A 12,101-nucleotide genomic window follows, 5' to 3' on the forward strand; every position below is an offset into this window, starting at 1 on the left:
TGAAGCTCTATGACTTAAGTATTTCTATATCATGAAAGGCCAAATGGGATAAGCCTGGGGCAGATAATAATGGACTAAAGAAAACTGGGGGTAACAAATAAGAATCGGAGCCTAAAATAGAATTTTTCTCCAGGTATCTCTGTCTCTCTCGCTCATTCAAATGGGCAGTTTGGACGGCCATACCGGGCGAGTCGGTCGCAAATATGGCGGCGTTCTATTTATAGTGACGTAGGTGGCATCTATGAATAAACCTAGCTTCAGGCGGCATTGCTATAGTAACAATAAACAGACTTGAACTGAAGCGTTTACTTTTGGAGTTGTTCCCTCTTTTCCGTCCATTAAACTCAAGTTCATTGACTCATTGACTTCCGTTCATAAACTAAAGTTTATCATGTCAGACGTTTACTCTGAAGAGTTTGAAAAGGTCTCTTTTGGAAAGAGCTCTCTGGGGGTGAGTCTTTGTTACAGTTTATTCTCAGTTCGCAGTGTGTTCACAGTAAGTTAGAGATGACAGTGTAACGTTAACCACTCTGTGTTGAAGGAGTATGAGGGAGACAGAAATGAAGCTGGGGAGAGACACGGACAGGGCAAAGCTGTCCTGCCTAATGGAGACACTTACCAAGGAGCATATGAAAACGGCAAGAGATCTGGCCAGGCAAGAGATCATGTCCCTCACAAATCACTGTTATGCAGTTTCTGTTCTCATAAACAAAGGAAAGATTTGATAAACCATGTGTTGTCTGTTATATCAGGGCACATATAAGTTCAAGAATGGGGCCAGATACATTGGAGAATGGTACATGGGTTTAAAACATGGACAAGGCATATTTTATTACCCAGATGGCTCCAAATATGAAGGTAAATCTTACATTATATTATCTCAAGTATATCAGTACAGTATATGTGGTTTGTTAAGGTTATCATGAACTAACAATGACACAAACTAAAACTATTAAAACAATTTTTAATTGAAATACAGCTGAAGTGCTAAAATCACTTAACGTTACTGTAATAAAATAAAAATAAACTAGAAATATATATTTTTTTAAACGAATAAAAATGACATCAGCATATAACAAAATGACTAAATTAAACGTAAATTAAAATGAACTGAAAATATAAAAAAGCTAATTTAAAATATTAATAAAACTATAATAGTATATAAATAACACTAAAATATCACTGCTTTTACAGTACTTATTAATCTATGTTAATGTTAATTACAACATATATTTTTAACAGTACAAGTTAATAAACATTAGTTAATGATCATTTTTATCAAGCTCATATATTTATGTTCAATAATTTCACTTAAATGCAAATTACCTATTAATTGTCATTTAAGTGTAATTACTTAACTTTATATATTTAAGTTAAGTAATTTCACTTAAATGACAATATGTAATTTGCATTGCCATTTAAGTGAAATTATTGAACTTAAATATACGAGCTTGATAAAAATGATCATTCTAATTTCAGATGGCACTTAACGGCTTTTGCATCTGAACTCTTCATACACATATATATATATATATATATATATACATATACATATATATAAAAAATAATAATATATATATGTATATATGATTAATCGATTTGACAGCACTAGTATTTGAAAATTATAATTGTCTCAGACTTTTTGAGTCTTCACGTGTGATATTTCTTCCTCTTCCTCAGGAAGCTGGGTGGATGACCAGAGACAGGGTCATGGTTTTTACACATACCCCAACAGAGACACATATGATGGTGAATGGCTGCAACATCAAAGGTAGTTGAAATGCGGCTCTCTTTTCCACTGATCTAATCCAGCAACCTGTCGAATCTATTTATATTAGTTGTAACAGTATTCATAACATCTTCCGTTCAACTAAAAATGAATGGCAAACTATGCTTATATGCTTTTTTCCCTCTTAGACATGGGCAGGGTACATACAAATATCATGACTTAGGTTCTCAGTACATGGGCAGCTGGATCATGGGTAAAATGGAGTCAGCTGGGGAGATCATCCATCTGAACCACAGATATAAGGGCAACTTTGTCAATAATAATGTAAGTATTACTCTGCATTATGGTTCTGAGCTGGTGAGTAGTAGAAAATGGTTTGTAGATCTGTTCAAATTGGGTCGCGGACAGCAGGGGGTGGGGAGGCGAACTGTACTACATTCAATAATGAAATGCAACTATCTTTATTGTAAGAAAAGAATAGCAAAATAAATAGACAAAAAGGTTTGAGGAAATGTTTCACACAGCTTTTACTGTCAAACACCTGAACAAGCTAATCAAGGGTACAGGAAAATTGCAGATAGGGGAATTTGAACTAAACTTTGCAGGACAGGGCCAGATTTGAGGAACCCTGCTCTATCCACAACTTTCCTGCGAGTCTTAATGGGCGTCGCCATGACACTCGATACTTCCTGTTGCCGGTATCTCAGTTCCGGTTTAGCGTAACGCTTAATGAAGCTTGCACACATACTCGCGTCGCGGTACAAACGGGTGAAACTGATTACTGACAAGTAGTAATGCTGACAGATAAGCAATGGCTCCTTGTGGCTCAACGTGTACCGTTGTCAGGTGCACAAACAACACGCGAAAACTGAAGGATTTTATGAATGGAAGTTGTTTCCAACATAAACGGACCCTCTACGCAGAAAGAGTGTTTCTTGTAACGCTACTTAGAAAAAACTGCAGAACAACTGTACATATATTTTTAAGTGGTATGTTTATTGTTTTCAATAATTTGAAAATTCATTTGAGAATTAACTTGAATGTGCAGCAATTTGTACAAATAGAGAGTATGTTGGCCTACTATATTTGTTGTAGCCATTAAATAAGAGCATTTAGTTTCATATTTGTTCAAATATTATAATGTAATTTTTTCCATATATGTTGATTATGAAAAGTGAACACCATGATCATCTTCATCTTTGCAGCAGACACTGACAGAAAACACTAGTTTATTAATAAAAATCAATGCACGCGTGTCACTGGATTTATAAATGCACATCTTGCTTATTGCACGCACACTCGGCACACATATGATGTCGAAATAACGAGATATTGTGTTGAAATAAAATTATTAATAATAATAAATCTTTAATATTTGATTGAATGCTGAATGTTGTGCTTGTTCAATTTAATAAAATTAATACTTTGTGATCATTAAAATAATTGAATATTAAATATTAAGTGGCCAATTTATGCTCATTTATTAAAAGTATATATATATATATATATATATATATATATATATATATATATATATATATATATATATATATATATATATATATATATATATAGCACCTCCTCAGCACACGTTAAAAAATGATCTGGCGCCGCCCCTGGTTATAACGGGCCACGTATTAAAAATGATTGGGTCTAAATTGGGCTCGGGCTCATAATTACAGTTAATGTGTCGGGCCGGGCTCGGACACAACGGGCTCAGGTAGGGCTCGTTACTCCTAAACTCTAAGCTCTACTCCTCATTATCCAAGCAAATTGTTTGGGCTTGTTGAGGCTCTCTGATAGCGGTATCTTCAGGCTAACGTAAACCGGAAGTTCGTTACCGGCTTGTTCTACGTTGCCATAGCGATCACGGGAAAGGTCAGAGTTCGGGAAAGTCGTGGATATTAACTTTAATATAACAAGATATCTGCACTTCTCTCACACAGTGATCACTGTTTCTTACTAATTATTGTCTTGTTATTGTCTAGCCCACTGGTCCAGGGAAGTATGTGTTTGACATTGGGTGTGAGCAGCATGGAGAATATCTCCAGATAAATCAGGTATGTCTATTTAATGTTTTACAGGATGTCTTTAAATATCATGAGAATGTATTTCAGGTAGCATGATCACATAAATCTGCAGTAATTGTTTACAAAATGTTCCTCTCTTTGTTCTCAGTCTTACCGCTGTTTTGTTGTTGTTTGGCTTGTTGTTTAAGAGAGTTGTTTTAAAGACCCTTGTGAAAAAGAAGTGTAAGGGAAAGAAGGGAAAGCCTTGAAGTTGTGTTCTCCCTTCTGCCATCAGATCCTCTCTACTGTCATTTTGGCCTTTGGAGATGAGGGTTTTATGGCAACTTTCAGATTGTTAATGTGTAGGGGTGTAACGATACACCAATGCCACGGTTCGGTTCATATCACGGTTTTGGAGCCACGGTTCGGTTCGGTTCGGTTCTGTTTGCTGTGGGGGCAGGGTTCATGGCAGGGCACCACCAGCAATAATAACACTAGAGTCACTTTAAACTTAATAAAAACAACAACAACAATAATTTAACTTAACTTTATTCATTTTATACATTGGCTTCATGTTTTCTTTAGAGCAGTTAGCACACCTGAGTTAACTAAAATGAAATAGCCTAAATGTCTCCACTGACTAGTCAGAAATAAACTGCACACCTGAGTAGGGTTGCCAACTTCAGAAAAGTTAAATGCGGGACAATTGTGGTTCTTTATAGGAAAATGAGGGACACTCAAAATATTTACTGTATCGCACAATCTACATAATTTCAGTGTCTGCAAACTGTAGTTAAGTATAGGCTATGTTTAAAAGGTTATCAGACAAACACATTTGTATTGCTTAACCTATTTATGTTCAATCTAATTCTAAAAATAATTTTAATGTCATACAAAAAATATGTCACATTACAAACAAACCACCATTCAAAATAACCGCATTTATCTGAAATGGAAAGCTTTTTTAACATTATACATAGGCCTACAGTTCAAAAGTTTGAGGTTAAGATTATTTTTTGGGGAAAGTAATTAAAGAAAGTAATTGCCTACTTTTATTCAGCAAGGATGCATTACATTAATCAAAAGTGACAGTTCATTTATAGTGTTACACAAGCTTTCTATTTCAAATAAATATCTTATAATCTTTACATTCATCAAAGAATCCTGGGGGGGGGGGGGGAAACAAAACCGTTTTAAACAAATAATAATCAGAAATGTTTTGTGAGCATATTATTCCCTCAGGTAGATTACATGTTTTCTTGCGTGGCTGGATGTTGGACTCATGAACAATAATCACGTTGTTTGCATTCGCCAAAAGTGATTTGCCGAAATCAAAACGTGGACAGTGAAAGGAAATTACCGTTAGCGCGAGACGAGTCCGGCTTGAAGCGGAAGCGGCCAGACGGCAGAGGATTATGTTCGCAAATCAAACAATGATTAAAAAAAGCTGTGATATGTCATCATATTGGATGATGACGGGTGTCAATGATCATTCTCAAGATTCGTGATCAGCACTGCTGCTGTTGCTGCTGTATCAATATCAGTCCGTGGTTGTGACCGCAGGGTCTTCAATCACAATATGCCATGGCACGGAGTTGCCATCCTGAAGTGCGTATGTAAACTCCCGAGCGTGATCGATCACCCAAATCACGTGACATGCACTTTATTTAGTAAATAATATTATAATAATATTTATTAAAACTACAGCTCTTATTAGTTGTTTAAAGTGTATTCATTAATTACTATTTAATCAAATGTCAAGGAAGAAAAAATAGTTTTGTGACAAAGTGAAGTGAGAGTTGGGAGCAGGGGGCGGGGCACGTTCGGTTCGACATGTGAGTATCGCGGTTCGAACCGTGGCTTTTGTATCGCGGTTTTTCGGTTCGGTTTGAATATCGTTACACCCCTATTAATGTGCCTCTAAATAGTGCAGTTTTCCAGTTGCCTGGTGCATGTCAACAGAGGACCATGAAGAGAAAGTCTTATGCCGTGTTCTTTCCCTTAGACTGTAGTGGCAAAAAAAACAGGGCTTGAATTTCGATTTTTTTTAAATACAACAATAGCCACCACAGTACTGTCCTAAACACCTGTTTGTCTCTATGCAGTGTCAAATGAAAATTAATGTGTCACTCAAATGTCAAATCCAGTGAATTATTAAAAAAATATATATTTTTAATTATTGAAATGTTTTACATATATGTTTTTTAAATATGTATGTTCTGTTAATTCTTTTCACACAAATTATTTTGTGCAAATTATACCTTTTTAGGATCAACATGCATTTTGGGAATTGGGATTATTAATTTTAGCTCTGTTGTACCCTACAACCTAGAATAAGTCTATATTAAATGAACTTGTGTGTGAAGCCAAATCATAATACACTTTTTTGACAGCAGGACAAAGGAGATGCAGAGGAAGTTGAACCTGCCTCAACCACCGAATTGAAGTTGAGACCCAAGGCACTTACTGGGTTTTCTGTTTGAGCTAATGAGAATTCTGCCCCGTCAGGTACGTCCACATCCAGTTCTAGATATAAAACAACTTGTTGTAGGATTGCATTTACACAGTAAAGGCCCATTCACACCAAGCTGTTGATATTTGAAATCGCCAAAACAAACACGGATTTCTCCGTTTTTTTGATGCGAGGTTGGTGTTGTAACAACAATGACTTATGTTAGGGAATTAATTAGCTCAAATTAGCCTTAATGTGAATATGCATATGTTGCTTACATGAATTAAAGAATTACCAAATAGGGAATTGGTCAAAACCTCGGCTTATATCAGCGGTTACACAATTACTTGTAGTACTCCCTGATATAGACGGGTAGAATATGTTCAATTTGGGGAAATTGTAGGTATAAGTTGAAGAATGTTCATTTATTGTACGAACTGTATGTCCAGCACACAAAAGGTACAATATCTGAACGGAAATCTCACGTCTTTAACACTGATAGACAATTTCTTTTCTGTGGCCACAAGAAAATAACTTATCTTGGTGCTTTAGACCATTTGAGATTTCTTTCAATAGCAAAATTTATCGTAGAGCGTTAAGAGGTAAAGATCTGCACTACTCAGGGACTCAGTATTGAAACAAACAGGCAAACTTAATTCAAATGATTTAACAAAGTTTATTCAAACGAGCTACTGATTACATATACTAATTTTAAATCACACAGGAGTAAATATGCATAAACAAAACAATATACGATCGCAAATAAGGAATATAACAAAATAAACGTAAGATCAAAGGTTAGAGTAGGGGAAGAAAAGGGAGAATATAAGAGAGAGAGAGAGAATTTTAAGAAAGGGGTTTGTGTGTGTACACTGAGAGCGTGGTAAGGAGAGGTGTGTGTGTGTGTGTGTGTGTGTGTGTAGGAGCACGCCTTTAGCAGCACGTGGCCGTGTGTTTATGTCTAGGAAACACGTGAAAAGGTGGGCGTGTATGTGTGTGTGTAGGTGCAGATGTGTGCGTCGAAGAGTGTGTAAGTGTGAGTAAAGAGAAATGAGAGATAGGTAGAGACAGTTCAGTCAGTCACAACAAGACCCCAATAGGCACAGCAATATTAGACACTTTAAACAGCACTTCAGATTGGAAATTAAGGTCTACGTTACGTCTGAGTTGTAGATCGGCCCTCTTTGTGTGGTCTCGTCTGTGTTGGACGGAAGCAGAGTCACGTGATTACAGCGTCTAGTTGCTATAGCGACTTGAAGCGAGCGAAAACTTAGCAAGATGACTTTAGCTTTAAGTTGATTTCGTTGGTTGGTTGAAGGAGACTATCAACTGGAGTAAAAGTAGTTTGAAGAAAATAAAACTTGGAGGAAAAATGAAAATAAACACGAACGGAGCTTCCAAGGATGGAAGAAGGCGTGTCGTTTCTCTCTCTCTGGCGAAAGTGCACTGAGATCAGAGAAGCGCGGCATTTTGAAGGGGTTAAGCCCAGCCTCTTTAGGTGCGTGACCCAATCGCCTGGAAGGGCGATTGTGACTACCTCCTGACGTTTTGTGGAGGCTCACGCCCCTTCCTAATAGTTAAGGAGAAGCTAAATTTGTTCCAATCGTTAATAACACTGGATTTAATAAAATAATGCGTCTTCGGAGATTTTGGGTTAAAGATTCCACACCGTTGGGATTTATGGAACACAATGATACCACGAATGGTATCTCTATGACATAGTCACCCATGGATACATGATTTTTCGCGATTATAGTCACATCAAATGGATTACAAATCAATAAACTATATAGGCATAATATTTGGGACAAGGGATCATGCATACATCAAGAGAATACATTTTAAACATTTCACAAGATGATTTTGATTCACACGTGGTAGGATCTGTGTGTGTTTCTGTGTGTGTGTGTGTGTGTTGACACAGTTCGAGAGTTCAGGCTTGGCGCTGAACTTTTGTCCTTGAGGGAGGGGTGAGAGGTTATGTGTGTGTGCGCTTTTCTGGTCTTGATGAGATTATCAGTTTAGCACATCTGGTTAGACAGAGCTCTTTGTTTTCTGAACGTGTTAAATGAGTGTCTAAATGTAAATAAATGTCAGAGAGAGGATCCTTGGGGTTCTCTCGAGATTGCTCTTATTGGTCAGCGGATGTTCGCCAAGCCATAATTCCGAGGTCAGCAGTAAGGAATCTCTGTTTTCAGATTAGGCAGTTAATGATTTGCGCCATTTATCGGCGCCGTTGGGTCTGGTATCCAGGAAGGCAGAATCTTGAGGCAATAGAGGTGTTTGTGGATTAGGACACCAGTGATTTAATTAGGTCTCAGAGCAGAAGACAGGCTAATTTCAGTACATTAACATATAGAGAGATAGAGCTGGTGATCTGACCATCTGCTGTGTGTTACATTCCCCCCCTTGATGAGTTGACGGGCGTGTATAGGCTTAGGCGACTCATCACGGTAGCAATGGTCAGATGGCAGGTCAGGGAGATGAGGCGGCTAGAAAGGGGTTGTTAAGGTTGCAGGTTGAGTTCGATGAGGTCCTCAGCATTCTCTGGTGAGACGCCGTCCTTCCGAGGGTTTCTCCTGAAGCCTACGGAGACTGCCTCTGTGAGCTTGGTTGTAGAGGTTCGGATTGCGTTGACTCTTCGGTACAGGACATAGGCCAAGCCCAAGGTGAGGGTGTGTCCGATGATGGTGGAAACACATAGTGCAGTATCAGCTGCGGTCCAGGCTTGAATGACAGGTGAAGTATTCAGGATGGGCAATCGAGACAAGGCTTGAAGGGCTGAGTCCAAGGGAGCTATGTCGACGATTTGTGACCCCCCTTCTGCAATTAGCTTTTCAAGTTCTGGGTCCAGAGTGAAGTTCTGATTCCTAAAGAAGGAGGGAATTTCTAGCTCGGCTTGGTACTCTTCGCTTGGCAGGTGATACAAGGCCAGGTCATCCAGGTGGAGGATGGCTCCTCGTGGGACTTGAATCCACATGCTTTGGTTGAGTAGATTGACGCGGGTCGCAGTGTCGTGTTGGTCGTAGGTCAGCGTTGCTGACCGCACTGGAGTGTTCACGAGCCATCGATTTCCTACGATCTCGGCTTGTGTCTCGGTGACTTGGCCGCGAGGCTTAGCATCAGCTGGACAGCGTGCGTCGTTAGCTAGTTGTTGCAGGCCGCAGATTCCATCTGTGTTGTCCCTGAGGAAAGGCTTGCTCGGGCAGAGGTAGTGGATATCTTTGGTGAGAGTGCACATGTGCAAATTAGGGGCGAGATACAGTTGTGGGTCGCTGTCGTGGTAAGCTACCACTTCTGGAGTCCGTACCCTAAATTGAGTGTTTTGCTGCCAGAATCCCAGGTTGACCACGTCTTTAAGTCTGTAGATTCGGCTTGATTCTATGATGGGCAGATTGAGGAGGAAACCGATCTCTAGCTGTGTCGGGTCAATGTAAAGTGGAATGACGCTACCCAAGGAGTAGGCCAGGTGGATCTGTATCGGATCAGTGGGAGTCGTGACGGCGGAAGCCAGCACGTCTTGTACCAAGCTTAGGGGTATCAGGTACGGCGGAATTCTACCCATGGCTAAGCTGTCCAGGGATGAGCTCACTTCTCTGAGCATGTCGGTCATTAATGCGGTGACTAACTGTGTTTGGGCAAAGTCATTTTGGAAAACTGTGAACATCTGTTTGATGGAGGTTACAGTACGGTTCAACATGACACTGTGGGTGTTGAGGACGGTTATCGTTCCTCTCAGTGTCTTACCTATGGTGGTCAGGGATGCGCTCTGTACGGTGAGTTGATCTTTCAACAGTGGAAGTTCCGTCTGGATTTCTGCCACATGCCTTCGTACAGTGGCTATGTTCACGGCGTTGACGCTGGACATGCCAAGGTTGAACAGCGTGCCTACGGCAGCAGCGGCTCCGAGAAGCACTCCTAGGAACCTTTTGGAACGTTTGTTATGGCTGCTAAGTTCCGCTTGAGTGACGGTCATCTTTTCGAGTTGGCTCATCATGTAGCTGATGTCGGCTTCAGCGTGGTTGAGGGCGGCTTCGGTCCATCTGGCACCCGCCCAACTGTACTGGGCGATTGCCTTCGGGTAATGTGCTCGGTAGACATTTCGAGGGTCGAGTCGCACGTACACCTTCTGTGTGTGTGTTCGGCAATTCGTGACAAGCAGTCCGGCTTGTTCTCTCAACACAATTCCCGAGGCTGGCCCTGGTGAGATGAGGTCGGATGGTGGCTGGCCTCTAGTCGTCTGAAGGCACATGATGACAATCCACAGCAGCATCCTATTACAGGCAAGAGAGAGAGAGGTGCGGAAAAGCAAAAGGGAAAGAGAAAAGGCACAGGTCAGCGAGGGTTGTCCCGTTGGAGGGTCCAGTCTTCTTTCCCTGTAACGACGGCGGTTGAGGTTAGCTTGCATTGGGCCCTTCCTGTCTGTTCCTGCTAGTAGCCACATATCTTTTAATCTGATTGCGGTGGACCCATTTGAGAACGGGTTCTCTTGGTCCCCGTTTTAGCTGGATTTGGTACGCTACGGAGGAGAGTTTGTTCACAATTTCATGAGGGCCAGTCCAGTGAGGCAGAAACTTTTTTGACAGTTGCTTGGGTGGCAAGGCGAAACTGTAGTACAGGACTTTGTCGCCCACGCTGAGTTCTTGGTGTGATGCCTTTCGGTCGTAATATGCTTTCTGGCCGTCAGCGCTGGTTTTCAGGTGTTGCTGGGCGAAAGCGAAAGTTGTTCTCAAGTGTTTATGGAGCTCGTCCAGGTACTGAGACGTGGTATAGGCGGTGACGAGGTTGTGGTCTCCTGATTGGTACAACAGGTGTAATGGCAGGGTCATCTGCCTCCCGGTCATGAGTTCAAATGGGGATACTCGTGTTGATTCCTGGGGGGTGGCTCTGAGGGCCATCAGCACCAGGGGAAGTTTCACATCCCAGTCTTTCTGGTTAGTTGCCACATATTTTCTCAACATGGCGACCACCGTTCGGTTAGACCTTTCTACCTGTCCGGATGAGATCGGATGGTGGCTGATGTGAAGTTTGGCTTGTACCCCTAGGATTCTCCAGATCTTTTGCATGATTTCTGCGGTGAAGTGAGTTCCTCGATCTGAGTTGACTCTGAGCGGTAGGCCGAATCGGGAGAAGATGTGGTTCATCAGGAGATATGCCGTTGTTTGAGCAGTGTCGTTGGGTGCTGGTAGACACTCTACCCATTTGGTAAACTGGCACACTACCGTGAGAAAGTACTTATTGCCTCTTGATGACCGGGGGAGGGGTCCTACCCAGTCGATTTGAAGGTCTGACCAGGGGAACGTGATTCCTCTGCGTTGCAAAGGGGCTCTGTGAGTCAGGTTTGTTGGGTGAAACTGACAGCAGACCAGGCATTCTCTCACATATTCTGCCACATCCTGTTACATACATGGCCAGTATGCCACCTGTCTAAGTGTCTCATACGTGGCTCTGGTACCGTGGTGCCCAGCATATGGTGCGTTGTGGGCGTGATTCAACATTTCCCCCCTTTGACAGCGGGGTACCACGAGTTTGAGCGAAGTGGTGTCATCGTTGACAAACCAAAGAATGTCGTCCCGCACACGTAACATGTGTCTGGAGTTGTATAGATGTCTGAGATCGGAATCATCAGTGAGATTTGAAGGTGTGAGAGGGGAGGTGGTGGGGTCGAGGAGGTGCGTTTTAATCGCCTGTATGGCAGTGTCTGATGCTTGCATATCTGCAAGGTCATTGTTGGAAATTTGTGGTGTAAGTGACAGAAGTTCTGACGCAGGTGCTGTTGCAGGTGTGGTTTGCTTGCTGCGGGTTAGCACTGCTACTTCTGGGGCGGGTGGGGCTTTTGGGGAAACCCACGGTTCCCCGTGTAGGGCGCCCGCTTTTGCGAGGGCGTCAGTGTGGTCGTTGAGGTCTTTGT

General features: G+C 41.4%; 1 protein-coding gene across 1 annotated transcript; it reads left to right on the forward strand.

Annotated features, from left to right (window-relative positions):
- Window positions 1-391: 391 nt before the first annotated feature.
- On the forward strand, window positions 392-6,994 carry LOC308691837 (radial spoke head 1 homolog; the record flags this gene model as incomplete). The annotated part of the gene is made up of 7 exons (XM_081367400.1): window positions 392-451; window positions 542-655; window positions 753-858; window positions 1,681-1,771; window positions 1,918-2,053; window positions 3,718-3,789; window positions 6,135-6,994. The coding sequence occupies 7 exons, from the start codon at window positions 392-394 to the stop codon at window positions 6,219-6,221; spliced, it is 666 nt and encodes a 221-aa protein (XP_081223526.1). The 3' UTR covers window positions 6,222-6,994.
- Window positions 6,995-12,101: the final 5,107 nt, after the last annotated feature.

Source organism: Scardinius erythrophthalmus (assembly GCF_964197995.2).
Source record: "Scardinius erythrophthalmus genome assembly, chromosome: 6".
Classification (NCBI taxonomy): domain Eukaryota; kingdom Metazoa; phylum Chordata; class Actinopteri; order Cypriniformes; family Leuciscidae; genus Scardinius; species Scardinius erythrophthalmus.